Source organism: Coniosporium apollinis (assembly GCF_000281105.1).
Source record: "Coniosporium apollinis CBS 100218 chromosome Unknown supercont1.5, whole genome shotgun sequence".
Lineage (NCBI taxonomy): Eukaryota > Fungi > Ascomycota > Dothideomycetes > Coniosporium > Coniosporium apollinis.
Genome location: NW_006913267.1, coordinates 327,910 through 354,730, shown reverse-complemented (window position 1 = coordinate 354,730; position 26,821 = coordinate 327,910). Strand labels below are relative to the sequence as shown.

General features: G+C 55.5%; 9 protein-coding genes across 9 annotated transcripts; 4 read left to right on the top strand and 5 right to left on the bottom strand.

Annotated features, from left to right (window-relative positions):
- Positions 1-984: 984 nt before the first annotated feature.
- Positions 985-3,021, bottom strand: W97_01467 (uncharacterized protein; the record flags this gene model as incomplete). The annotated part of the gene is made up of 5 exons (XM_007779373.1): positions 985-1,249; positions 1,437-2,029; positions 2,094-2,532; positions 2,698-2,897; positions 2,950-3,021. The coding sequence occupies 5 exons, from the start codon at positions 3,019-3,021 to the stop codon at positions 985-987; spliced, it is 1,569 nt and encodes a 522-aa protein (XP_007777563.1).
- Positions 3,022-3,456: 435 nt separating this feature from the next.
- Positions 3,457-5,877, bottom strand: W97_01466 (uncharacterized protein; the record flags this gene model as incomplete). The annotated part of the gene is made up of 1 exon (XM_007779372.1): positions 3,457-5,877. One exon carries the CDS (start codon positions 5,875-5,877, stop codon positions 3,457-3,459), a length of 2,421 nt encoding a protein of 806 aa, XP_007777562.1.
- Positions 5,878-6,985: 1,108 nt separating this feature from the next.
- W97_01465 (uncharacterized protein) lies at positions 6,986-8,120 on the bottom strand (the record flags this gene model as incomplete). The annotated part of the gene is made up of 2 exons (XM_007779371.1): positions 6,986-7,740; positions 7,853-8,120. 2 exons carry the CDS (start codon positions 8,118-8,120, stop codon positions 6,986-6,988), a joined length of 1,023 nt encoding a protein of 340 aa, XP_007777561.1.
- A 1,319-nt stretch (positions 8,121-9,439) lies between these two features.
- Positions 9,440-12,522, top strand: W97_01464 (uncharacterized protein; the record flags this gene model as incomplete). Its single annotated transcript, XM_007779370.1, has 2 exons — positions 9,440-11,511; positions 11,562-12,522. The coding sequence occupies 2 exons, from the start codon at positions 9,440-9,442 to the stop codon at positions 12,520-12,522; spliced, it is 3,033 nt and encodes a 1,010-aa protein (XP_007777560.1).
- A 260-nt stretch (positions 12,523-12,782) lies between these two features.
- Positions 12,783-15,259, top strand: W97_01463 (uncharacterized protein; the record flags this gene model as incomplete). The annotated part of the gene is made up of 3 exons (XM_007779369.1): positions 12,783-13,018; positions 13,101-13,350; positions 13,409-15,259. The coding sequence occupies 3 exons, from the start codon at positions 12,783-12,785 to the stop codon at positions 15,257-15,259; spliced, it is 2,337 nt and encodes a 778-aa protein (XP_007777559.1).
- Positions 15,260-17,718: 2,459 nt separating this feature from the next.
- Positions 17,719-18,357, top strand: W97_01462 (uncharacterized protein; the record flags this gene model as incomplete). The annotated part of the gene is made up of 1 exon (XM_007779368.1): positions 17,719-18,357. One exon carries the CDS (start codon positions 17,719-17,721, stop codon positions 18,355-18,357), a length of 639 nt encoding a protein of 212 aa, XP_007777558.1.
- An 853-nt stretch (positions 18,358-19,210) lies between these two features.
- On the bottom strand, positions 19,211-20,689 carry W97_01461 (uncharacterized protein; the record flags this gene model as incomplete). The annotated part of the gene is made up of 1 exon (XM_007779367.1): positions 19,211-20,689. The coding sequence occupies one exon, from the start codon at positions 20,687-20,689 to the stop codon at positions 19,211-19,213; it is 1,479 nt and encodes a 492-aa protein (XP_007777557.1).
- Positions 20,690-21,072: 383 nt separating this feature from the next.
- W97_01460 (translationally-controlled tumor protein) lies at positions 21,073-21,876 on the top strand (the record flags this gene model as incomplete). The annotated part of the gene is made up of 3 exons (XM_007779366.1): positions 21,073-21,087; positions 21,238-21,487; positions 21,632-21,876. 3 exons carry the CDS (start codon positions 21,073-21,075, stop codon positions 21,874-21,876), a joined length of 510 nt encoding a protein of 169 aa, XP_007777556.1.
- A 760-nt stretch (positions 21,877-22,636) lies between these two features.
- On the bottom strand, positions 22,637-25,054 carry W97_01459 (uncharacterized protein; the record flags this gene model as incomplete). Its single annotated transcript, XM_007779365.1, has 3 exons — positions 22,637-22,684; positions 22,745-23,106; positions 23,158-25,054. The coding sequence occupies 3 exons, from the start codon at positions 25,052-25,054 to the stop codon at positions 22,637-22,639; spliced, it is 2,307 nt and encodes a 768-aa protein (XP_007777555.1).
- Positions 25,055-26,821: the final 1,767 nt, after the last annotated feature.

Sequence of the window (26,821 nt, the reverse complement as noted above, 5' to 3'; positions counted from 1 at the left end):
AGATGGCTGGTTGGCTGGGCGAAGGGCGAGAGAGGTGGTGGGCAGTCGGCTGGAAGCCGGTGCTTTTGGCCTGGTTACCGGGATGCAGCTATTCCGCGCCGTTCTCAACGTCCCCGCCACGACTGGCAAACCGCAGCCGTTTCTCCCCCTCCATCGTCGTCCTGCAAAGCGGCGATCGCACTTTGGGGAGCCCACTTGTTGACAAGGACCATCGATGGAGCTTTCCGAGGCACGCGAACGTTCCTTTTGTTCCTGCATCCGCCTTTCCTCAACGGACCGACACCAGCCTTTCCCACGAATCAACAAAAGCTTGGTGCTGGACCATCACTGTGCGGTGTTCCTGAGAAACGCTACCAGGAGAGCGGGCTCGGTGAGTTCGCCGCAGCTGCGCTTTACATTAGTGCCGCATGTGGGAAAACTTGTCGGCTCTTGCTCATTCTTATTCGTTCGTATCGACGTCGAGGTGGATCCACGGCAGACTGCTCGAACAGAACTGAAAAAGAAGGGGAAAGGAACAGCAGCTGGGGCTTTGGGTTGAAACAATGGCCTAAGCCGATTACTGCATCGTTCCTCAACGGGTCAGTCCCTGCCAGCGCAGTCAATCGTGACCGGTAGAGAAAGGCAGCCTTTTGCTGGAGCTCAGGTGACCCTTCGACCCATGTGTCGGCGAGTGCTCTGCATATTTTGGAAGGCTGTTGCTTGGTTGCCTGAAGAAAGCATTCGAACAAGTGTTCCGAGACTGCTTGAACAGCGATCTCAAGAGAGAGTTGCCTGATATAAACGTATGAAACTTCGCAGAACTGGACACGCATATCAGCTTTGACTCGGTTCTATGTTCGCGAAGTTCTTCATATCGACTGTCTTGCTGTATATCGCTGAATTGCTTCTTGCAGTCACGCCACCTGCTCCCCAATATATCGAAGCATTGAAGTTCAGCTGTCAAGCCCGATCTCTAGCACCTACGCTTGAGCGACAGTCTTTCTTTCAGTCGTCTTCTTCCTCTGATTCGCTATCCCAACCCTCTTCGTACTCTTCACAGATATTCCGTAGCCCATTGCAGAGCGCCTCACGCTCGTCGAGACTCACCAGCCGGCGTACCACTTGCTCGATGTTCCGGATGCGATCTGCCACCGAAGTCGAAGTGGATAGCGCCGACCGTACCGCGACTTTTCCTGAGCTTGTAGCATTACTCACTCTGAAAATGCGTGGAAAGCTGTCGAGAATGGGAAAGAGCAGGGGTGTGTGGTATCTACGTATCGATTAGCTCCATGCATCCGTAACCTTCAAGCGTGTGCTGGCTGTAAGAAGGCCATCCGCTATCGAGTGTCCTGCTGATATACTCTTAAGAGTTTGGTGTACCGCAACAACCGCCGCCGAAAGACTCTCTTGGAAGCCCTAGAAACACGTGATCAGGGAATGATTGAAGTTGTGCTGACCTGTGTATTTTCGGTCCTTCATCGAACCTGTTCCTCAAAGCGCCCTTGTCTGCATTAACCTCTTCCTCTGTCTTCCACAGCCCTCGCGACGTCTCAGCGCCTCCGAACACATGTGTCTTTCTCCCAAGCCTCCTCTGAGTCGTCTTAGGAAAGTCGCTGGCAGAAAGATCCATATCGAACTCAGCCAGTTGCGGCGGTTCGTCGCCTGTGCCCTGCGCGTCCGTGATCCTGACCTTTGTACGACTATCATTCATCTGCGGAACCCTGGAGTCTAGGGTCTCCTTCAGCGCATCTTCATCGGCAACGCTGAACTCGAACTTGGCAATCCTTCGATTACCGTCGCTGTTGAAAGCTGCTTCCATGTCCTGTAATGTCCCGCGTTGTCCGCCACTCGTTCTGAGGCGCGACGGCAGTGTCATGCTTTCTATCGCTGCGGCCTGCAAGCCAGACGTATCCCACCTGGACGTCTCGTCCAGGTTCAGATACGCCGGCGCGCTGATCGGCTTGCTCGAGACCGGGACGTAGACAGACGCCTGTGTGGACAGCTCGTAGAGAGACTTCGCAATATTGACAAGCTTTTGTAACTGCTTCTCCTGAAGTACCGGTTAGCGTCACCGTGCACACAGAGCGTTCCAGTGACACAAAGATCAAACCAACCCTCGCACCCCTGACCCCATCCTCCATCCCCCAAACCCACACACTCTTCCTCCCATACTCATCCTCCATGCGCTCCACCCACCTCGCCGCAAAACCACCCCACGCATCATCCGCGCCCGCAAAAATTTGGAATCCCTGCAGCTGGTCACACTCCTCGACCCAGGGTCTCAGATCCCGATCTAGTAAGTCATGCTCGCGGTCCAGGTTCTCGAAAAGCTCGGTGCCGAGATCCCAGTTCTCGAACGGGAGTAGCCGGTCCCCAAGCGAGAGGTCGGGCAGCTGGATCAAAGAGCGCGGGTGATGGTAGATGCGGGCGTAGTCGGACCAGTAGCGCACTGTTTGGGAGGTTAAGGGTGGTGGGGAGAGGCCGGCGTCGAGGTGTTGTTGGTAGGGGGAGGGAGGGATCTGCGGGGCGGTTTGGGTGGTTGTGGGGCCGGACCTGGATGAGGGATGTTAGGCTAGATGACTGGGATGAAGACGGTGAATGTTGTGGAGCCTTAAGCACCCTCTTCGAGATGATATCTGAATAATCGCTTGATATGCTTGATATACTTGATACTAATTCCGTGACTTCCCTAGCTCTTTCATGGCGTGATAGACTTACCACAGGCTCCCCGCAGCGGCATCATCTTGGGCTTCGTACAGCGCATTGATTTTTCTCAGAGATCCGAAGGCACCTTTCAAATCGTAGATGAGTGCCCGCGGCGTAAAGGTGTCCGAGCCATCTGGGGCGATTCCTGGTCGGAAGGAAATGTCATGGTCGACGGGTGATTCTTCTTGGCCTCCGTATGTGAAGTAGGATTCCTTGCGAAAGGATTAGCATGGGCTCGGGAGTATATCGAGAACGCAGGATTACTTGAGCGTTCCAGTAGTGTGTGCCTATGTAGTTGCTTTGCTGGCCGAACTGCAGCGTTACGATCTCGTGCATTGCAGGCTGGGATAGATATCGATGGATGCGTGTACAAAGTAGATCCGGGACTGCGCGATGGATGTAGAGAATTACTGTCAGGAACAGATTCACACTTTAGATTGGGACAAAATCTATGAGCTAGAGCTGTATCTCGTCATGCTTTGCGCGGTGCTGGGTTGATCGTAAGTAAAACACGGCCCTGCTGCCATCACCTAACGGAATTCTCGTAGTAACATCGTCTGTGCCAGACTTCGAGATTCTCTGCGCTTGCATTCCCCTTTCAGTTCCAGGTGAACAAGTTCATAAGCAGGCGCTCTCTAGTGGTTCTTAAGGCTGGTGCCGTTTGGCGTCGTGACAATCACGTGATCATGTACCATTCGAACCGCAAAGATTTACTTCACAAATCTGGCGACTACGTTTATGGGCGTTAGGCCAACGTGTTCAATGCAAGTACTATCTCCTCCCGCTAGACTTCTTGCCGGCCCCAGGCTTGCCCTTCGCAGCCGCTTTCCCCTTGGCTTTCTCCTTAACCTTGCCCTTTCCCCTGTCCGCTGCTCCCTTCTTCCACACCTTTCCTTCGCCCCTCTCATCCCTCACATCCATCTTCTTTTTCTCCTTGTTACTAAGCTTCTTTTTCTCCTTCTTCAAGCCCGGCACCCCATCCGGCCCATTCAATTCCCTCTTCCCCGCATCCTTCGCCCTTTTCTTCTCCTTCTCACTCTCAAACCACGTGCGCTTCGGCCTGCTCATAATCTCACTCTCATGCATCACCAGATTCTCCCCCCTCTTAACTTCTCGCTCAACCTGATTCAGCACTCTCTCCTCCTTCTCCTCTTTGAGCACCTCCTCCACCTCATTCTCAAGCCCCTTCAACTTCTCCGCCCACGCATCCGCATCCTCAGGCGCCACACTCCGACTCACGATCTTCGCGCCCTGCGACCTCGCAGCCCTCACCGCCGCCTTGACGACCTTCCTATCCGGCTCCGCAGCAATGGTGCAAGCGCGGCCCTCGCGGCCCGCACGCGCCGTACGGCCCACACGATGCAGGTAGATCTCATGGCTCTGCGGCGCCTCATAGTTCAGCACAGTCTCGACGCCCTTGATATCAAGGCCACGTGACGCCAAATCCGTAGCCAGCAGGTAGGCCACACTGCCACTGCGGAACGCCTCGACGCTCGCGATACGCTGCTCCTGCGTCATGCTGCCGTGCAGCTCCGCGGCTTTGAGGCCGCACAGCCCGAAGATGACGCGCACGCGGTGGGCCTCGCGCTTCTGGCGGAAGAAGATGATGACGCGGGAGGTGTAGATAGACGTGCAGAGGTGCAGGAGGTAGGCGAGGCGCTTGTCTTCCTTGCCGGGGCGGAGGCGGACGAACTCCTGCACGAGGCCGGAGACGGTTTGGCGTTTTGCGTCGACGAGGAGGCGAACAGGCCTGTTGAGGCCGACACGGATGAGCTTGTCGACGGAGGAGGTCATGGTGGCGGAGAAGAGCATTGTTTGGCGGGACTTGGGGATGGTGGAAAGAATTTCGTTTAGTTCGTCTGCGAAGCCGTCTTCGAGCATGCGGTCGGCTTCGTCGAGGACGAGGATCTCAATCGTGTCGATAGTGAAGCTGGGAGAGTTGCGCATGTGGTCGATGAAGCGGCCAGGGGTCGCGATCACAACGTCAGGCCGCTTCTTGAGGACTTGCTCTTGTTCTCGCAGACTGAATCCGCCGACGATCTGCGCGAAGGTGATGTCGGTGAAGCTGGCGAGCTTCTTGGCGACGTTGAAGCATTGGACTGCTAGTTCACGCGTGGGCATGAGGATCGCGACGCGGGTTGTAGGTATTTTACGGGGGAAGTGGAGAAGACGCTCTAGGATTGGGATGAGGAAGGCTGCCGTCTTGCCTGAGCCGGTCACAGCACCGCCGACTACGTCTTTGCCTGCTTGTGCGATGGGTATAGTCTTGACCTGGATAGGTGTAGGCTCGTTGAATCCGACAGCTGTAAGGCCTCGTAGGATTGGCTTAGACAGTGACATGTTGAGAAATGATCCCGATGTCTTGGCCGAGGGCGGCTTTTCGCCATCGAGATTCTCTTCTGGCGCGAAGAATGCGGCGCGCCGCTCGACTTCCGCTGGGTCTTCCCTGTCGTCGTCCGATGAAGTCTCTGATGCCAGATCGTCTGGGTGCGGCACTGGCGCAGCTACCGACTCGTCGTCCGACTCACTATCTTCTTGATCTTCTTCTGCCGATCCTGCCTCGGAACCGGCCTCTACTGACTCTTCCTCGTCTTCGGCCTCGTCCACTGCACCCATGCCGAACGCATCATCAGCTAGCAGCTCGTCATCATCGAACCCTGCGAACTCCCCCTCGTCGTCTTCCTCCACGTCTGCCGCGTCTTCATTCCGACCATCAGCATCGCCGTCGTCTTGCCCACCCCCGTTTTCTTTTCTCCGCCGCCTTGCGATGATCTCGTCGATATCCACCCCCTTCTTGTCCCCGTTCCTCGCTTCATCTTGCTTCGCTTTGCCCAAACCCCAGCCATCGAAGTCCTCTAGCACGCCAGTATCCTCTCCAACCTGGAACTCGAAATCCGAGGCGATTGCGCCATCATCCTCCCCCCCGGCAGCCCAGGTGCGGTCTTCATCTTCCACAGATGCGCTGTCTTCAACCGGCGCATCTCTGTCGCCCTTCCCTGACTTCTTCTGCTTCTTGCTCTTCCCCTTTTTGTTTACCCCGTTTACAGCTTCATCAGTAGCCCCGTCCCGTTTGCGTTTTTTTGAATTAACGTCCTTCCCTGCCCTATGTGGCGGTGATTCGGGGCCGTCCTGGTCTAAATCTGGGACACCAGCTTCGTCGTCGGAGATGGTGAGTACGAAGTCATCGTCCATGACTCTTTGGACTGTGCTTGTGTCGTAACGGTGGAGAGGTCTGCCACTGATCTCGCGCCGCCGTATCAATATTTGCGTGGCACAAAAAAGTTCGAGCTGGGGTCTTAGCTAGGCTACTTTGGGACGAGCGGTGAGGGGCTCATCGTTGCCAAAATAGCGTGCACTCGGAAGAGAGTCAACACCACGAACCCCTCAATAACTATCCTTAGAACCGATGCCAGCCTAGTTGCAAGGGCTCCTAGATGGCGAAGATAGGATAGCAAGCTTCTAGCCGCCTATCTAGAGCCTCAAGGTCAGTGTTTTACCTAGCGGGTGATTGCGTTTAGTGCTGCAGACTTTTACTGAGTCCACGCTATTTCGAGTGGTTAAGGCGTTAGATTTCGCGGACGCAGTCGTTCTACGCAGATGGCGAGTTGCCGCATTGGGAATCCTGCATATGGAGCGCCTGCAAGCCTCTTAATAGCGAATGTCCCATTGTCCAAGGTAGCAAACCGTACCTGAGACTTGTGCATTCTCTTTCCTCTGTGGCTCGCCTCTAGATTCACAAAGTCGAGGCCCTCGAGTTGGTTCACTTTTAAGTAAAATTTCGTCACACTTTCACTGCTCAAAGGAACACTTCACATACCGCAAAGCTCGACAGTAATTTCTGCCTCGCAGACACATACACTCATTCTCCATAATCCCATCATATTGCTCAAGGACCTATCAAAACAGGCCGTAGGCGCAAGCTGACATATCCATGTACACCTCCACCGTACACCCATTTCCCAAAGCAGGATACTCTTGCCGCCGAAAAGTCCTAGGTCTTGGCACCGCATTACCAAGATTACGCTTGATGGCTTTACAATCGCTGCGATCATCAACGAATAGTTGAATAATGGCGTTGCATCGATAGATTGATTCAGTGAGAGTCTATATCGCTGGCTTAGCCTTTAAAATGATTCCGCCACCGTTTTGTCTACATAGATGCGGCCGGTGGCTTGATTGGCTACACCAAAGACTTTTCGGCGGCAAGAGTAAGAAGATCCAAGAAGGAAACCCTCCACCTTCCACCAGAAAGATGGACCAAAATCCCAGCCTGCCCCTCCCACATTCCCCCTTACCAACTCTACCCAACAGCAAACCCCCTCCCCGCACACTCCCCGCTCGGCAGCTCAAGCGGATACTCCCCATCTCCCTCCACGACCTCCGGCCCAGGCTCCGGATATTTGACCTCCGCGCTCGTGGCCGGGGTATCGCAGCCATTGCCAGGCCCGCCGACGACTATGCCGCCGCCGAGCGCTGCGATGAGCATTTTTGGCCGGGCCGAGAAGGCTACGTTGGCAGTGCCTGTTGACTTGGGGCTGCTTGAGCCGCTTGGGCTACTAGAGCTGGGAGTTTCGTGGTTGTCGTGGCGAGCATGCTGATGCGAGCGCTTGTGGCGCACCAGCGCGCGGGCGGATGCGGGGCGCGGACAGGTGCAGGCGCAATTTGTGGCGGAGTAGGTGGAGGCGTCGGAGGCTTCTGGGACGGGGGAGGGGCAGCTGCAGCTGCAGCCCTCTAGATCAACAGCGGATTCCTGCGGCGGAGTGGGCGAGGATGTAGAAGTGGGAGGCGGTGATGGTACTGAGTCGCCTACTCCTCCGCTGGATGAGCCACCCTCGATGGAAACGACGGCGCAGTTCATGTAGAACTCCTGCTCACGGTTTATCCATGTCCATGCGAAGACGGCCTCGCCGCTCGGCAAGTCAGCGGGGACAGTGAAGTCGAAGTCCTGGGCGCCGGCGCGGTGGGGACAGTTGCCCTCGTACGATGTCGCGACGCGGAAGGTCTTCCCGGCGTCGGTTGAGAAGCCGACCTGGCAGGAGCCGCCATAGTGAGTCCCTTTGTTCGGCGTAATGTCAGTCACGGCGTCTTCTCAAAAGGACCCAAAAGCCAGATAGAATGAAGAGAGCGAAAGATCGAGAGCCTAAAGAGCCGCAACGGATCAACATACCAGTACCAGTGAGGTTAAAACTCTGCGTACTGCCAGCTTGCCAGCTCGCTACTGATGCACCAGCCGGAGTACCAAGAAGATCAAGGTAGCCGCGGCAGGGCTCAGGGTCCTTGCGACCGCAGCAGTTGTAGGGGAAGGTAAGATACTGATCGCCCTCCCCCTGAGTGTGTGGATTGTTGGGGGCGTTGAGGCTGGGTGGGTAGTCAAGCCGCATGTGTGCCTGCACCATGGCGGCTGATAGAAGGAGGATCGAGGGAACGAAGAACATGGTGGATATAGTGAATGTACCGTCAAGTGCAAAGGGTTCTACGGATGAGCTTGTTATGTCGTGTGGTTGAGCTACCGATTGTAGTAACCGTGGTGAGACCCGGATGCTGCGGACGATCTGAATGGTCGTGAAGTCGCTGAACGAACGTGGTTTACTGCCGGGAAAGACTGTGTTATAGAAAAGCGCGCGACTGAGCAATGAAGCAGCAGAAGAGTCAACCAAAAGAAGCTGTGAACAAGGACGAAAAATGCTTGTATGACGGCTGTACGACTCTCCGCTTGAGTGAATGTGTGTCACCAGGACAATCGTGAAGGCAAGGGAAGTGTACTAATCAGAAGCAGTACCCTCAATACTGATCGGGCGCCACGTACAGCAACCTTGGGAATCCAGCCCTTTAAACACAGGTGGATCGTCACCGCAGGCTCTCCATTGACATTTATCATGACACTAGGAAATGTTTTGCAGGGCGCGTACGCAGGCAGCGCGACCAAAGAGAGCGCCAAGGCCACATCGGCTGCGCGCTTCGTGTTTCACCACCAGAAGCTTTAACTGAAACACACCATTTAAACCAGCCTGACAAGGAAAAGGACCACGAATGTTTCCTACCAAGTGTCCAATATGGGCTAACTGATCGTAGACTTTGAGCCATTAGGAAACAAACTCCGGATATGTTACATGGAAGAAGCTCTGCTCAAGAGAAACGTTCAAGAGCTCGAAAGTAGACCACCTCAAACTGGGAGATGAGGAAACTTCCTAAGGCTACTTTCGTAGCGTACAATAGAAGTGTCCAAGCACAATCTAGTTCCGGGCCTCTAGTATGACTCCTAATCCCTGCGGTGCTTGCTGAGGCAGCCCAGTTGTGACCCTGAGGGTACCCGCAACAAGTACGTAGACAGACGCGTCCCTGCGGACGACAACATCGCTTCGCATAGCTTGTGTATTACGGCTTAGGTGAGAACTCCCATAGCAGACATGTCTGCGGCTGTGCGAGCGAAAGGGGTTTGCAGACGTGGGAGTTGTTGGAGTCGCGGCGATGTCGGGGATGAGGCCAGATGTCACTTTGGCTGATCCCGGACCACCATGACATGCAATTCAAAAATTGTCGACAGCTGTCCACCACAACGAAGCACTCTTTTTGATGCGAGAATTCTGGCCAGGTATGCTGCTTCGACAGGTAGAATACAGATCTGGTCCTTAATCTAGCTGGTTTCCTCCTTTCAATCCACTTTCACACTTTTCCGAATAAAAGCTCACCCCCACAAGCTTCATCAAGCTCCAAATCCTCAACCTACAACCTCCTAAAATCTTCTACACACGCGATGGCACCCCCAGGCCGCCGACGCACCCTCCCTCTCCTTCCAATGCTCACCCTCCTCATCCTCCTCCTGACCAGCACCGCCTCCGCCGCCTCCGCAGTCCTAGGCATCGACCTAGGAACCTCGTACCTCAAAGCCGCGCTCGTAAAGCCTGGAATCCCGCTCGAAATCGTGCTCAGCAAAGACTCAAAGCGCAAAGAAGCCGCAGCCGTCGCGTTCAAGCCGACCTCTCGCTCCGCACCAGCTTCAGGAAGTTTCCCGGAGCGGGTGTATGGCGGCGACGCACTGGCGCTCGTGGCACGGTTTCCGGGAGATGTGTACCCGAACCTGAAACCGCTTTTGGGGGCACTCGCTGCGGGGGCAGAGTCGGCGGAGGTGGTGGGCGAGTATGGACTGCGACATCCGGCGCTTGCGCTCGAAGGCGTGGAGGGGAGGGGCACGGTGGGGTTCAAGAGCCAGAGTTTTGGTGCTGGGGAACCGCCGTTCTCGGTGGAGGAGCTGCTGGCGATGGAGCTGAAGAATGTGCGCGAGAATGCGCAGGCGATGGCGGGGAAGAGCTACCAGATCAGCAATGTGGTGATCACAGTTCCGGCATTCTGGACGGCAGATGAGAGGCGCACGGTGCAGATTGCGGCGAATTTGGCAGGCTTGAATGTCATGGGGCTTGTTTCGGATGGGCTGGCTGTGGGGATACACTATGCGACTAGCAGGACCTTCCCGAGTATCAGCGAGGGCGGGAAGCCGGAGTATCACTTGGTGTTTGATATGGGCGCAGGCTCGACGACTGCTACCGTGTTGAGATTCCAGGGCAGGACCGTTAAAGATGTTGGGAAATACAACAAGACGATTCAGGAGGTCACGGTGCTTGGGACAGGGTGGGACCGGACGCTGGGCGGCGACTCGCTGAATGGACTGGTCATGGATCACATGGTCGAGCAGTTCGTGGCGAGTTCTGGCGCACAGAGTGCCGGCGTTACAGCTGAGGCTGTCAACACACACGGCAGGACCGCTGCGAAGCTATGGAAGGAGGCGGAGAGGATAAGACAGGTGCTCAGCGCCAACCAGGACACCAGCTCCTCCTTCGAAGGCCTATACGACGATGTCGACTTCCGATACAAGCTGTCCAGGACGGCTTTCGAGGAGATGGCTGCAGACTTCGCAGGAAGAGTAGAGGTGCCAATCAAGCAAGCTCTGGACGCAGCGAAGCTTACCGTTGATGATCTTACGTCCTTGATACTGCATGGTGGTGCCATCCGGACTCCATTTGTGCAGAGGAAGCTCGAAGCCATGGCCGGGGATGCCTCGAAACTGCGCAGCAATGTCAACGCCGATGAAGCAGCCGTGTTTGGCGCTGCGTTCAAAGGCGCAAGTCTTAGCCCTAGCTTTAGGGTGAAGGAAATCCGCGACACCGATGCGGCAAACTATGCCGTCACCATGCAGTGGAAGGAGAACTCGAAGGACCGCAGCCAGAAGCTATTTACGCCCACTTCGCAAGTTGGGGCTGTCAAGCAGGTCCCATCCAAGATGACTGCCGACTTTGAGTTCAAGCTATCACAACAGATCCCGTCTGGTGGCGATGCTTCAGCTTACAATGAAAAGGCCGTCTTGTCTGTAAAGACGACTAACCTTACGAAGAGCATCGCCAGTCTCACTGATGATCACGGATGCGCCAAAGATGATATCAAGGCCGCATTTTCGATCCAACTTAGTCCTGTAGATGGTCTGCCCGAAGTCACAAAGGCTACCGTAAGCTGCGAAGTCTCAGAGGTTGAGAAGAAAGGCGGTGTCGTCGATGATGTCAAGGGCTTCTTCGGCTTCGGCTCGAAAAAGGACGGACAGGACGCCTTGAAGGATGATGAACCGCCTGCTCCAGAAGCTGCCGACCCCGAACCCTCGGCAACTTCATCTGCCTCTTCTTCTACCGCGGAGCCACAGCCATCAGGCTCCGCCATCAAGAAAGATGAGAAACCTGCAACGCCGAAAAAGAAGACCGTCACCATAGATGTTGGTATCACGCAGACTCCAGAGGGTATAGAAGGCTTGAGCCAGAGTGAGCTCAAGCGGATAAAAGACAGGTACGAAAAGCACCGAATCCCATATCTGAAGCGTGCTAACCACCATCCAGACTGGCCGCATTTGACAAGTCAGATGCGAACCGCCGGCTTCGAGAAGAAGCACTAAACACCTTAGAAGCATACACCTACCGTGCACGTGACATGATAACCGGCGAAGGCTTCATCGCAGCGTCCGCGCAGGAAGTGCGTGACAAGATTCAGCAGCAGCTAAGTGACGTCAGCGAGTGGCTGTACGGCGAAGGAGCAAGTGCTCCACAGGAAACGCTCAAGAAGAGACTCGATGACTTGAAAGCTCTGATTGAGCCGGTGCAGAAGCGCATGGATGAGGCCCGTAAACGTCCAGAGCAAATCAAGCTGCTCAGGGAAGCACTCGACCAGACCAACACCATGCTCGGCATGGTCAAAGGCTCGATGGAGAAAGCGGCTGAGATGGCGAAGTCCGCGGCAGAGGAGGCTTCGAAGTCTGCAACCTCAGTCACCTCTTCAATAGCAGAGGCAGTAACTGGCAGCAGCGACCCGCTTGCGGAGCTGGAGGAGGAGACGGATGCTCCTAGCAGTACCACGTCGGCAGGAGAGCCTTCATCCACCCCGCACGTGTTCGAGTATACGCAGGATGATCTATCCGCATTGGAAAAAGCTTACACTTCCATCAACGACTGGCTCACGACTAAGCTCGAGGCGCAAAGCAAGCTCTCCGAGACCGAGGATCCGGCCATACTGTCCACAGACCTGGAGGCAAAGGCCAAACAGCTCAACGACGTCGTCATGGACCTACTGCAAAGGAAACTCAAGGCACCACCAAAGCCTAAGAAGTCGAAGGCGTCGAAACCCAAGACGAAGAAGAGCTCCGCCACTAAGAAGGCCGACAAAGCAGCCAAGGAGACGGAAAGGGCTGAGGGGGAGCCGATCACGGTCAAGCTGGGGGAGGATGGGTCGATCCCGGATGTGGAGGATATCCTGAGGCAGGTCAAGGAGGAAGAGGCGGCGAAGAAGGAGCATGACGAGCTGTAATGGTGTTCATATAGACATGCATGGCGATGGAGTTAGACAATCAATCACAGTTACCTAGTATCCACATGGTATCGAAGCTTGAAGCTCTTGGACCCCTTCTGCCCAGGTGATATTGCGAACCGCGCCAAGTCGCGAAAAACTGCCCTAACAACCCTCGAAGTGCTTCACAATTCAGCACACACACCCGCAAACCACCACAGCCACTGGCTCCGAGTCCGCCCTTCCACCAAGCCGTCAATTCGCCTTGTAAATCAATCACCATGTCCGATAGAGAAGATCAAGATGCGCAGCCACGCAAGCGCATGCGCCTAAGCACTCCGGACACCGGCGAACAGGCTGCGGTTACAGTGTCGACACCAGCAGAGCCAGCGGACAGATCACCCAAAACAACAGCGACATATGCGCAAGAGTCACAGCTCGAGAAAGAGATAAGGGCAGGGATTACAGCCTACGTCAACCCGCACGCACCCGGCTTCACCGGTATCCTCAAGCAGAGGTAGGTCATATACCTTTGCGATAAATACACCAAACTGGTTATAGCAGCCGAAAGAACACAGAGCTGACAGATGCCACACCAGGTATACGGACTTCTTGGTCAATGAGATACTACCATCTGGACAGGTATTGCACCTCGAGAGCCTCGATGTACCGCAACAGACGCAAAATACAGACAGGAGGAAGGCTGCTGAGACTGAGTCGACAGGGCCTGTAGAGCAGCCGACGAAGCCTGGTACGGACAGTGAAGCAGTGAGTGAGAACGGCAACGGAGATGCGCAACCTATTGGTGCCGAAGGACCGGAGAAGAACGGGGCAGAGCAATCGCCAGAGGTAAGCCGTCCTGGTATGACCCGCCAGCATCAGTATTATGCTGACTCAAACCCCCCAGATCACCCTTGAGGACACGCAGCTTCTGCACTCGCTTTTTGGAGAGACGACCACCACCGCCATCACTGCGCTCTACCGTCAAGTCCTAGGCAAGCCAGGCCGAAAGCCCCGAGACCTCCCCTCCGTGAAATCCGATGCCTTCGCCGACAAGGAACAACGCACCTCCGCTCACCAAACCATACGTCGCATCTTTTGCTCACGCCTCGAGACCACCACAGAAAACGATGGTACCTTTGTCATCTCCGCCGCGCCGCCGCGCGACAGAGGCCGGCGCGGCGGCGGGCGCAACCAGCCTGGTACCCGCGGCAAAGGAAAGCTAGGCTGGGACGAGCTCGGCGGTGAATACCTCCATTTTACGCTGTACAAGGAGAACAAGGACACGATGGAGGTGATATACTACATTGCCAGCCAGCTCAAGTACGCGACCAAGCATTTCGGCTTCGCGGGGACAAAAGACCGACGCGCCGTGACAGTTCAGCGGGTGAGCGTGCACCGCGCACGTGCAGAGGAGCTGGCACGCATAGCGAAGAACCTGCGGGCCGGGTCAAAGATTGGGGATTATAAGTACGAGCCACGAGGCCTTGAGCTGGGAGACCTGGCGGGCAACGAATTCGTCATCACGCTGCGGGACTGTCGCGTCCCTGGCGACGAGGCAGCTGCAACCCGAGAGCACGCGTGGAATGTTCTCAACAACGCGGTTGCGAGCTTCAAGACCGGAGGCTACATTAACTACTACGGCCTTCAGCGCTTCGGCTCCTTCGCCACATCCACCGACGCAATCGGCGTCAAGCTCCTACAATCCGACCTCAAAAGCGCCATCGATCTTATCCTGGACTACAGCCCGGCCGCCCTAGCCGCCGCGCAGGATACCTCTTCCGAAGAGCTGATATCGCACGACGACAAAGCTCGCGCAGAGGCGCTGCACATCTGGCGCACGACCTCGGACGCCTCTGCGGCGCTAGCAATACTTCCAAGGAAGTTCGCGGCTGAGAGCAACATCATCAAGCACCTCGGCTTTAAGGATAGGAAAGGCCAGCTGATCCGCAGGACGGACTATCAGGGTGCGCTGCAGGCTGTGCCCCGCAACCTGCGCCTTATGTACGTGCATGCGTACCAGTCGCTCGTGTGGAACAACGTTGCGGGCCGCCGATGGGAGCGTTTCGGCCAGGAAGTCGTGGAGGGCGATCTAGTGCTTGTGCACGAGCACAGGGACAAGGAGGAAGGCCACGGGGAGGAGGAGGAGGTCGATCAGGCGGGCGAGGTTATTATCAGGCCTGCGGTGCATGATCAGGCTGGCAGCCGGCACGATGAATTCGCGCGGGCAAGGCCCCTGTCGAAGCAGGACGCGGAGAGCGGGAAATACACAGTCTTTGACGTCGTGCTCCCCCTGCCGGGTTGGGATGTCGAGTACCCCCCAAACGAGATCGGGGGGTTCTATAAGGAGTTCATGGCGAGCGAGAGAGGTGGAAGGCTGGATCCGAACGACATGCGCAGGAAATGGAAGGATGTGAGTCTGAGCGGCGGGTATAGGAAACTGCTGGGTCGGCCGGGCAAGGTTGAGTTCGAGGTCAAAGAATATGAGAAGGAGGAGGAGCAGATGGTCGAGACGGATTGGGAGAGGCTGGTTAAGAGGAAAGAGAGTGAGGTGTTCCACAGTAACGAGATTAGTAAGGCGGCGGAGCAGATTATGGAGGTCGATACGGAGGGTGAAGGGAAGCCCAGGGAGAAGAAGATCGCGGTCGTTCTGAAGATGCAGCTTGCTTCGAGCCAGTACGCTACTATGGCGCTGAGGGAGCTGATGAAGGCTGGGAATGTGCAGACCTACAAGCCGGATTTTGGGAGCGGGAGATGAAGGTCGGGGCTGGTGTACGCTTGACAATCTGGGGATGCATATGGATCGGATTGGGAGACTAGCGTCTCAGCAAGATCCTCGCCCCGTTGCGTATACTTGTACGAGCTGAGCTTTCATGCGAGACCTTGGTAACAGTTTGGAGAATGCATGTCAAACGTTCTTGAAAGGCCCACCAACACCCTTTGTTCCCTGAAAGCGAAACAGAGCAGCCCTGATAGAACTGACAGTAATCTCAAGCCATAAAATTAACCTGTCTGACTGGGGGTTGTTAGTGCCATGGTGTTGTAATCACATGGCATGCGTCGTGACCAACCAGCTGAGTTTGAGGTTGGAACACTTCGCGCGTATAGTAGTTCACTGTGTCTCAGTGCTAAATATATAAGAGTGTAAACTGCTAAAGTACTATCCAGAGTGCCGGAGCGCCAGCAAGGTAAGTGTTTATCATCACGTGACGGAAACATATACCATTTGCAACCTTCCGGTCACATACTGCAGTGAATGCTTTGCAAATCAGCTCCCTAGACCATCAACAGCTCACGTCGAGAAATGCAGACCGATATTCCTCCACTGTTGAAGGGCTAGCATGTCATGTAGGCGGCTGTATGCTTAGACGACCTTAATCTTCCTGTCCACCAACGTTCAGCCTTGCGACTGCTCAGCCTCGTCTAGTCCTGAACTGACGGGACTTTCTGCCTTGACACTCATGTAGATTGTCGGTTAAAGTCGTCTGCTTTCTTCTCCTCCGCTCTTCGAACCGCACACGCACCCGGCTTCCATGTATTTCATTTATAACTCTCATACGCAACGTTGGTGCTTCTAGTGCAGCTCAAGCTGCTTTTGTACCCCAGCCTCCCACTCACTCGGATTTCAGATCATTTTCTTCGGTAGTTGTCTACGGTGCGTCGAGCGCGAGGATGGCAGAGTCGACAGCGGCGACTTCCGACGCAACGAGCAACCTCTGCTGGTTCTGTTCTCGTCTCAATCTTTCGAAAAACAAATTCATGCCCAACGGCTACCAGCAATCAGGACAGGATTATCATAAATTTGACCCGGTGGCCCTTAGGCCAATGGGAGTTGGTTACCTCGACACGATCTACAGCCGCCGGAGCTCGTGCGCTTTTTGCAGGCTTGTATACAAAGCCACCCACAGCGATGACGGCAGCGGGATCGGGCATGATGGCCTTGATAAACATGGTGTAAGGATTTTCTGTTGGATGGATTGGCAACTGGACGGCAGGAATGAGACCTCAGTGGCCATTACCCGCAGGCTACGCTTGCATAACAAAACGGGCATGTTCACCGATGCTCATGTTGTCCTCGTTTCTGATCATGCGAGCACCCGGGACATCACTGATCAACCTACTTTCTTGGGAAGGCTGGTAAAGCCAACAAGCGCGGATGCTGCCCGTATGCGACAGTGGGTCTCGCTCTGCAAGGATCACCACGGAGTCGCATGTCAAAGTCTCAACGATGTTGGTGCTTCGAAAGCCTCGTCCGATTCTGTGCGCCTGATAGACTGCTATCAGATGTGTCTTATCACATCCCAGAAAGAAACCCGCTATGTGACGCTGAGCTACATTTGGGGTGGTTCGGCTGTCGGGTTAAGACTCACCCGCTCTATGTACCCTGAAATGTGCCAACCTGCAGCATTCAATCGCTTGTTCTCACAGCTGCCCTGTACAATTCAAGATGCTATACGACTGGTACCAATTCTTGGGGAACGGTACCTGTGGGTAGACAGTCTATGCATCATCCAAGATAGTCGAGACGACTGGAAACGAATCGCTCCCACTATGGACACCATTTATGGCAACTCTGTGGTCACTATCTGCGCCGCATCTGGCTCGACTGCAATGGCCGGGCTACCGGGAGCATTGCCTCAGTCACGTACTCTCGTTCAACAAACTGAACGCTGTGGAGCATTGAACCTTATGGTAGTCAGGCCGGTGGAAAGCCATATCCGCGACTCAAATTGGAGTTCGCGAGCTTGGACATTCCAAGAAAGGCTCATGTCCCAGCGGTCTTTGATTTTCGTGGATGGCCGTGTGTTTTTCCAATGCCGGAAAGCCACATGGTCCGAAGAGCTAGATTGCGAGGCACAATATCCTACTTGGAACTTGGACATGATCGGCTCGCCTCTAGCGCTTTTCAGGGAAAATCCACTGCGGCGTTATATTAACTGTGTGGAGCTGTACAGCGGCAGACAGCTGACCTATTACAACGACAGACTGGTGGCGTTTGATGGAATAGGGGCTCTTCTACGTGAACCGTTGGCAGCAACGCTTCATTACGGGCTGCCGGATTCCTATTTTGATTGGGCTCTCTTGTGGGAACTGAAGTCGCCGGGACAATTTGTCGGGTTTGATCATATTGGGAGCATTTTTCCAAGTTGGTCTTGGTCCGGTTGGGACAGCGGTGTCGAATGGAGGCTTTCTTCAATATCCGGCGTCCTTCTTCACATGCACCAGTGGCTTGTCGAGCACACATGGATCGTTTGGTACAAAGGCACTCCAGGGTCTCATCAACTGGTCTGGAAACGTTCGTCGCAAGCACGGCCACCACGACGCTGGGACGGTTACAGCTGTATTTCCGGTAAAACAGATCCATACGGACGCAGCCTTGCCTCCGCGACGAACACCCCCAATCAAAAAACCGTACCGCAAGCAATTCCTAGAGAAGGCTGCCTGCACTTCTGGACTTACACAGCCTTCTTCAGTCTCTCTGGTATGAGCATGTCCGATGCTGCCTTCAAGCCCTCCTTAGATCCGGGCCTGCACCGCTTCGGTATTCTTGATTCCAAAGGCGACTGGTGTGGGACTGTTGTCCTTGACAAGACCTGGTTCAACGCAAGAGGCGGAATCTATGAGTTCGCTGCCATCTCAGATGCCAAAGATTTCGCGTTGGAGGAATACGATAGCTGGACGTATTACATTCCTGAAGAGCGCGAACAAGCTGAGTGGTATCTCTATTACGCGCTGATGATCCAGTGGAGATCTGGTGTCTACGTGAGGCTGGGACTGGCGAAGATATACAAGACGGCATTCGAGTCGGGTTCTCTCAAGCCGGGAATGCAATGGAAAGAGTTGACGTTGGGGTAAGGTAAGAGGGAACAACCTCTTACTCTACGCTATTTGAAAATCATAGCGCACATGAAGACAGTATTCGGTTACAATCTCCGAGCGAGGACAAACCAGTTCCAACTCTGAAAGGATGAAATCAATATCTCAAATGGCCTGACATGTCTCGGGGATCAAACTGTAAACCAATTCTCCAGCTCCGCCTAGGAAGTCTCAGCATGAACCACTGCCCAAGTAGAACAATGTAACCCCAAACCATCCAATCATCTCAATATCCAACAACTTCTCCGCAAATGTCAATAACTGATCCTCAGACCAGAGTCCTCGCAGCAGGTGGACAGCGATTACAACACGGTCAGGGGCTCTCACAATCACTTCACAACCTTTGCGTGCCTTAGAGGGAGAGGGAGCGTGCAAATCTTCGATCATCGAGGTCTCCCATAACTTGACCATCCAATGCCACCTCTATCTCAAGCATTTGATCAATGCGATGTTAGTTGCAGCGGGTGGGGCAGATTGGTAGCATCTGATCCTGCTCCGAACACAAACAACGCGGCAGGATGTCAAGCTACAATCTCAGCCTTGACCGGGAGCCCCCTATACTCTGTGGAGATATTGCCCGACTGCAAATCAAAAGATGAGCCTAACAGAGCAATTGTGGGAGACAGACAAGCAAGCTCAATACGGAGAGTAGAGAGATGGATCAGGGGACACGTCCCATTCTTACATACAATACGCACCTATACACTCAGGGATATCAAGTCCCGCCCCAATAGAAAAAATTGTTAAGAGTGATTACCCAAGTTAAGACCCGTGAAACATCAACAGGCGACCAAAACTCCCGCAGCACCGCAAGGGACGAAGAGCACTTCCCTCACCTCCTCCCCTCAACCCCCAGCACATTACCCCCCCGTCCCCTCAAACTCCGATCCACCCTCTCCCGCACGCCCTTGAGACTCGCCTCCGTCTTCCACTCCTTGCTCGTACTGCCACTATAACTACTCCTCAGCATCTTCTCCTCCTTCCGCTCCTCCTCTGCCTCCTCCTTGAAAGCCCGTTTCGCAAACTCCTCGCCCTCAACCTCCACCACCATCTCCCTGCTCGCCAGCGCCTGCCTCCTCGCCTTTCCTTCCGGCACGTTCCGTATCGTCGCATCCCTCATGTCCTGCGAGAGCCGCGGCGCCGCCTCCGAGCCCGCGACATAGATGCCATCGTCCTCAGCATCCTGCGCGTTCGCTTTCGGCTGGAAGGTCGGAGTGGGCCTATCCTTGTTCGCGCGATTCTGCACCGTGCGCCGGGTGCGTTCGTATCTTGCCGAGACATCACCACCCGTCCACATCGTCCCAAGCGCGCGGTCCCAAAACGTGAAGAACGGCTGGGAGAAGTTCGTCTTGATGCCCCAGCTCTGGTGATGGATGTCATGATAGCCGGCATTGTTCGACGTAATCAGCTGTAGCGGGTCAAACGGCAGCGCGTATCCGCAATGATCATCCACCGTCTTGATGGTTGACAGCGTGAAGAACCACATGGACTGGCGGACCGTCATGCCGGCGGCGAGGTACGCGAGCCCTGTACCCAGCGTGTCGAGGAGGAAACCCTCGATCGGGTGGTTGTAGAGGGCGCCGTAGGCGTACGGGACGTAGAGGCGGTGGTGCCGTGAGTGGAAGGCCGTGTACATCCATTTGTTCATGTGCATGGCCCGGTGCCAGAAGTATTGCCATGTGTCGACGATGAGCACGCCGAGGAGGAATTGGAGCGCGGGGACGCCAATGTGGTAGATTGCTCGCGCGAGTTGAACCTCCCAGCCTGCGAATGCGGGCACGAGCGTCTGTGTCCCCTCAATCGTCGCTGTTTGTACAAGCCCCGGATACTGTCCACCCGCCAATGCTCCCGCGGCCATCGGATACGCGCTCCCAATTTTCTTCGCCAGCGCTTGCGCGTCGAGCCCCACCGCGCCCAACAAACCGGGCACCGCCCTCTGCGCGATGCGTATTCTTTGCGCCCACACCGCGATATCGTAGTCCTCGCTCCCCGTCATCGTCACCGGGTCCAGCATCCCCAACACAACCCCGAACGCAGTCTGTATAACCTGCTGTACGAGCACATCGCGCAGGACGTCGCGCCGGCTGACATGGTTGCGCTTTGTAAGCTCCTCGGGCGTGTGTAGGCGGTAGGGCGAGAAGAGGTCGTAGGTGTCGATTATGTGGAAGAAGAGGCTGACGGCCCAGTAGGCGATTATGGGGAGGAGGAGCGTCAGATATTTGTCTTCGAGCCAGGGGACGAGCGGCGGAAGCGGGCGGAGCGTGTAAGACGGGAGAGGAGGGAGGGTAGGGGCGAAGGTGGTGTTGTCCATCAGGATGGTATATAAGCTGTGTGTACTCTAAGGAAGGACTGGGGGTGAATTGAGCGACCTGACGGTGGTGGTGGTGGTGGTGGTGGTGGTGGTGGTGGTAGAAGATTAAGGCAGGCGTCGAGGGAACAAAGTAAGATGAGCATCGGAAGAGCAGCGCGTCACCTCGCAGGCCAAATTTGCCTCACGGAACCGGCCGCTTAGGCGCCTTCTAGCGTCTTTTCTCGACCCCCCCACCCCCACCAACCACCACCACCAGCGCACAGGAAAAAACCGAACACCACGCCAAAGCCTTTACCGTGCTACATCACTCACTCTTTTGGCCTCAAAACAGCTTCTCCCTGTCTTCCGTCACCCTTGGCAATACTCTCGAACAGCTAGACAAGATGATCATCTACAAGGTACGCCAGCTCTCAGCCCACAATCTTCCTCCCTTCCCGCGCCCCACCGCAGCCTACCCTCACACTTCCCCAATCCCCCCCCCCACCATCCAGCCCTCTCCTCTCCAATCCTCCAAGCCGCGCGCATCTCCAACTAACCGCCTTGCGCAGGACATCATAACCGGCGACGAGATCATCTCGGACAGCTACAACCTCAAGGAGATCGACGGCGCCGTGTACGAAGCTGACTGCAAGAAAATCACCATCGGCAACGATAACATCGACATCGGGGCCAATCCCTCGGCCGAGGAGGCGGACGAGGCGCTCGAGGAGGGCGCCCAGCAGGTCATCGACGTCGTGCACAGCTTCCGGCTCAACGAGACCAGCTTCGACAAGAAGAACTATCTATCGCACTTGAAGAGTACGTCTGCCTGTACCCTTACGCTCCCCTCCCCGGGGCGGGCCTTGTCTTTCAAACCACGGTGGACGGCAGCCTCGCTCCTCAGTGGCCCTTCTTGAGAAAGCATACACGAGAATCCCACTGCTAACATATATCCCCCCTTAGCCTACATGAAGAAAGTAAAAGAGGCAATGAAGGAGAAGGGCGCCTCAGACGACGAGATCAAGGACTTCGAAAAGGGCGCCTCGGGCTACGCCAAGAAGATCGTCGCCAACTTTAAGGACTACGAGTTCCTGATCGGCGAGAGCATGGATCCGGACGGCATGGTCGTGCTGCTCAACTACCGCGAGGACGGCGTCACGCCCTTTGTTACCGTCTGGAAGCATGGCTTGACCGAGATGAAGGTTTAGAGCGGGGATTCGGGGGGTTGGCGGAGGAGAAGTAGCGGGGGAGGGGGAGAGAATCTAGGCGGCGGGGAGGAGAGGGAGCGCGCATATGGAGGGCGTGGTAGGATGGGTGGATTCCTTTTTTTTGGCGGGCTAGATACGAATCAAATGGATTGCATGACCTTTAGTTTCTCATGACTTGATGCAAACTCGCTGCCTGCGATGAGTGGTGCCATCTGGCTGATTGCGTGTCAATTAGATGTGGACCGGACTGAGCACAAAGCCCTTTATCAACTCCACATATACAAGGCCCTCAGAACGAGATGAAAACCCCTCTGATGTTCCCAAATCTGTTCCATGCTGCCCCCGCCTAGAAGCCCCTTTCACGCACGCATTCCCGAACCAAATCACAGTACTCCGACTAAGCCGACCAATCGATGCAAAAATGACTGAGCGCAGTGACCATCAACGCTTTGGAAAGAACGACAGTGCAGATGGAGCGGATACGGGGAGGTGAAGGTGTGTGTCCCGTTTTCTCTTCCCTTTGCAAACCAACCAGAAGTGGAATACTGAAAGCCCCGAAACACGATTAACAAGGTTGCCGCGCGTAAATGCTGATGATTCCCTTTCCCGACAAAAACCCATCGCTGAGAAAACAGATGACATAATCAAAAAACAGAACCCCGTGATGTTTGAGTTTGACGCCGGATTGCGCCGCAAGTTGCAGTTCCAAACACGAAGCAGAGGGAGGGCGCAGTAGTGGTAGGGCGGAGGCGTAGAGGCATTAGAAGAAGTGCGTGTGTGGCTTCGATAGCTCGTGAACTTCCATCTCCTGCACTGGATGTTAGCCGCCATGGTCTAATCGAGGTGGTTTGAAGGAAGGGGTACGCACCATCTTGAAGGAGTTGAGCTCCTCCTTGATCTGCTGAGCCAGCATGGGCGTCAACCGGTTGCAGGTGGCAATGTCTCCTCGCCTATCGTACTCAGTGGCAGACCAGGCGTCATGAAACTGGATCCTGGGGCTGAAGCTAATGTTGCGGGGGCCGCCATGGGGAGTGTTCGGCAGCGACCTCGAACTCGTGGTAGCGAAACGCTGCGCGCCCACGAAGTAGTCTTGAGTGAGAGGCGCCGGCTGGTCATCAACAGGTGTAGCGGGCGAGCTCGAGTTGGGTGTGTCGGTGATCTGCATTGTTGGGAGACTGTTGTCGGCCGGCCGCACAACAGGCGATGAACTACCGGAGCTGGTTGCGGATCCTGCTTCTGTTAGCTTCCGGTCCGTCAATTGATAAGAGTGGAGATGCGTACGCTTCAGTATGCCCTTCTTAACCGCTGCTAGTACCTCTGCGCGTTCCCTTTCTCCACCAACAATGCTCTTTCGTGACCACGTATCCGAGGGAGGGCCAGTCGACAAGCCCGGAACCTCTCGGCTAGCCACACTGTTGGCGTCCAAAGAGTTCCTCTCGAGCCTGGGGAAACCAGTCCCTCCGCCCGCTTGATCATGGGGATCGATGTTGACGTTGACCTTCTCCCTTTCAGCTTCCACTGTGACTATGGACACCTCGGCTGCGCTTGGTCGCGTCACGGGACCATCGGCAGCAGGAACACCAATGACCGATTTGGGTCTGAACAGGCCTTTCAGCGACCGTGATGACTTCTTCATACCCTGGCCCATCTTGCGCAGCATTATAGAAGCGGAAGAAGCAGTGGATTGTATGGATAAGTTGTCGGTTGATCCACCAAAATAGTTACCTTGGCCCGAGTATATCCCAGCACCGATGCCGCCAGCCTCCTGCTTGGCCGCAATAGCTTCCTGCTCGGCTTCGCGCTCATGTTGATACTTCTCCTTCCTGAGCCTTGCGCGTTCTGCTGAGAAGCTGTTCTCGGCTGACGCCTTCCGAAGCTCGGCGGCGCTGCCAAAGGAAAACGCTCTCCTTAACCTCGACTTCATGCCTTCTTTCGTGTCCTTGTCGTTCACTGCTGCAAGATGCTGTGCTGCTGGACTTGGCGCGATTTCCGAGGTTGCCTCAGTTCTAAGCCGTGAGAGTATCGGCTGAGCACGTTCGGGTTCCGTGCCTACCACTGGTCTAGAAAGGGGCGAGGGCGCAACCGGACGTTTGCTGGCCTCGGAAGAGCCGCGCGCTGGAATGTTGACAATTTTCAGCTCCGGTTTGCCAGCAGCCATGGCTTGCTGCGTGATACTGCCACTGGAGCTTTGGCGAGAAGATGCGGGTCTTGCTGCAGCAGTGGAAGGTCTGGCGTCTCCACTGCTTGTGTGGGGATGGTGAGAGACCGGTCTGTTTGCAGGCGTAGACGGTTTATTTGCTTGCATGTTTTGCCCACTCGGTGAAGGCGAACGCCAAGCAGTCCCGGAACTTGTGTTCGTGGTCACTGCACCACTACTAGCATCCCCGGACTCGATGCCAGTCATGCTGCGTCTTCGGTATCTCTTCGCCTGTTCGGACGCCCGAGACGCTTGCGTTTCATCCGCGCTGCCTGTCCTCTGATGTGAGGGACGGTTTGCAGTATTGATCGGCACAGCACCTTGGTATAGATGAGCTACGGTGGCCATCCCTGAGCCAGAAGGCACAGCAGAACGACCACTCTGAAACTGCTCATGCTGCTGTAGCGTAGGAGAGCTGTCAGAACGGCGCGGAACTCGCCGGTAGCGGTCAGGCGATGGCTTCGAAGGCAGATCAAATGTCGAGAGCGATAGATCCGGCACAGACGTCGAAAGGCTGACTGTTGAGAGTGGTCGGTTCTCCGCTCCGGCATAGGATCTCTGGTGCGATGAGAGCACGGAATCGTCTTTGGAAACAACATTGCGGCCTAACGACTTGTTGGAAGAGGACGAAGATGAGTTCGTCGAATTCGACGAAGACGACGGCTGACCCGGCCTATGAGAGAGCGTTGGGCCATTTTGCTGCGCGTAGGGATGCGCAGGAGCAGACGTAGTCCGATTGTCCTGCCGTAAGTGAGGCGTAGTCTGGAAGGCATAGGTTGCGACTGGAGCTGCAGCCGTCGGGCGATAGCTTCCCATCGCTCCGCTCTGTGTGTTATAGATATGGCTTCGAGACATCTGCGACGCTCGTGAGGACTGGTGATGGCCCTGTGGCGAGGAACTGGTTTGGAAAGGGTCTGGAGATGTGTGCAGCATCGTGATCGTGCTGGTCTGTGGGATGATTGGGGTGAGTACTTCAGCCATTGGATCGTCTAGCGGGGTGCTGCTGCCGTTGCGTCGAAACTGGCTTGTGCTGGCCCGGTGTGGTGACAGAGAAGCCGTGAATGGAGGCGGATGAACGAAAGCCTAAGCGCGCAACAACAGCGTCAGCAACGTCTCAGGAAAAGTCCGACCGATCCCTTAACACATAGCTGTGTTGATGCAACAGAACTTGTAGATTTCCTGACCGAGGCTGAAGGGATGTGCGTGACGAGGTTTCAGGCAGGGCTGGCTCAATCCGGAGCAGAGAACGTACCCCTTTCGCTTGGCCGCCGCGATCTGCGTGAAAAGTATTATCGAGGAGCAATAAACAGCCGGCAAAAAGCTATTAAAACGGATGTAGAGTGCAACAAAGCCGATTGCCTGTCGTTAAAAACAGCAGACTGGACCGAAACGAAGTGCTGGCGGTAGTAAACGGGAGAGCGACTTCAAGCGTTCGAGCCGTTGGCGGCGGGATGAGCGAGCACGAATGGGTCCAGCCGGAGCGGACGATGGTTCAGGCTTGTCAAGACCGCATTGAGGCCACTGAAGCAGGTAGAGGACCTTCGTAGGGGTCTCTCCTTGGCGGAGGAGATTCGTCTGGCAGATGGAGGAGTTTGGAGGAGGACGGCACGACGCCGGTGCAGTGCCTTAGTAGCGAGTGACTGCCGCAAGACAGCTCAGACAGTCAGCCAAACGCCAAACGAGGGTGTGGATACAATTGAAGGGAAGGATAGGTGATGGAGAGAGGCGGACGGGGGTAGCGGTGGTGAGGGATGGGGGATGATTGCGAGGGCATGCTGGAAAACGCGGCACCAGGAGACAAAGCACGGACCACTGCTCGTCGTTTCTTCCAAAATGACAGGGCTTGGGGCAAGATCTCTGCAGCATGGGCCCATGTTTGTACAGATCCGACCCTCGCTGGCTTGGGTGAGCTGCAGAGGCTTTAGAGAGCAGCAGAGAGACCAGACGGCCGTTTTCTTATGAGGCCGACCGTCAATTCGGCTTTGCAGTCAGCAGAATTTGCTATCTCTGCATCTCTGCATCTCTGCTGTGTCGCGGCGCTGGAACCGCATCCCCTGGCACCACCACCATCCCGTGACCCAGAGTCTGAAAGAGTCCCCCAAGGTTCCCCCTCCCCGATCATGCAGCAGCAGTCTTGATCCATCTTCGCACAGCGTCCTGCGACCGAATCTATCCGCGCAGAGGCGTTGCTTACGTTACATGCCAGTCCACGCACGCCCCGTTGGTGTCGACAGCAACGCATTCCTCGACGGTTGACAAGACACTCATCGCGTTTCAAGTGGTTCAAGGATTTGCGGCGAGCATGTGTGGGACGCTAAACGCGAGCGAACCGCGAATCACGCCAGTTTGCCTCGACCGATACGAGGGGCGCCTGCATCAAGTAGACGTCCACCAGCCAGCTCTACAGCATAACGCTCTAGAGGAGGTACTCGAGACCTACGGCCAACGTCGCCTGCAGCGGCCATCCACGAACCTGCATGTCGCTCCGTACTCGAAGTCATGGAGAGGCAGTCCTGTAGTCAACGACAGGCGGTCAAGGCTCGACACAACCACATCTACCCCGCCGTTGGCCGGTTGTGCTACAGTTAAGGGTGGAGAATTAACGCCAGGTGTGTTGGGAGCTTCAAGTGCATTGGACGGCGCTACCCGCAGGAGGCTGGGACGAACTGTGACATTGCGGAGAACCAGAGTCCACAGCCGCAGAGTGCGAGAGGGCAATATTTTGATTGGAGATGCTCACCCTCTTCT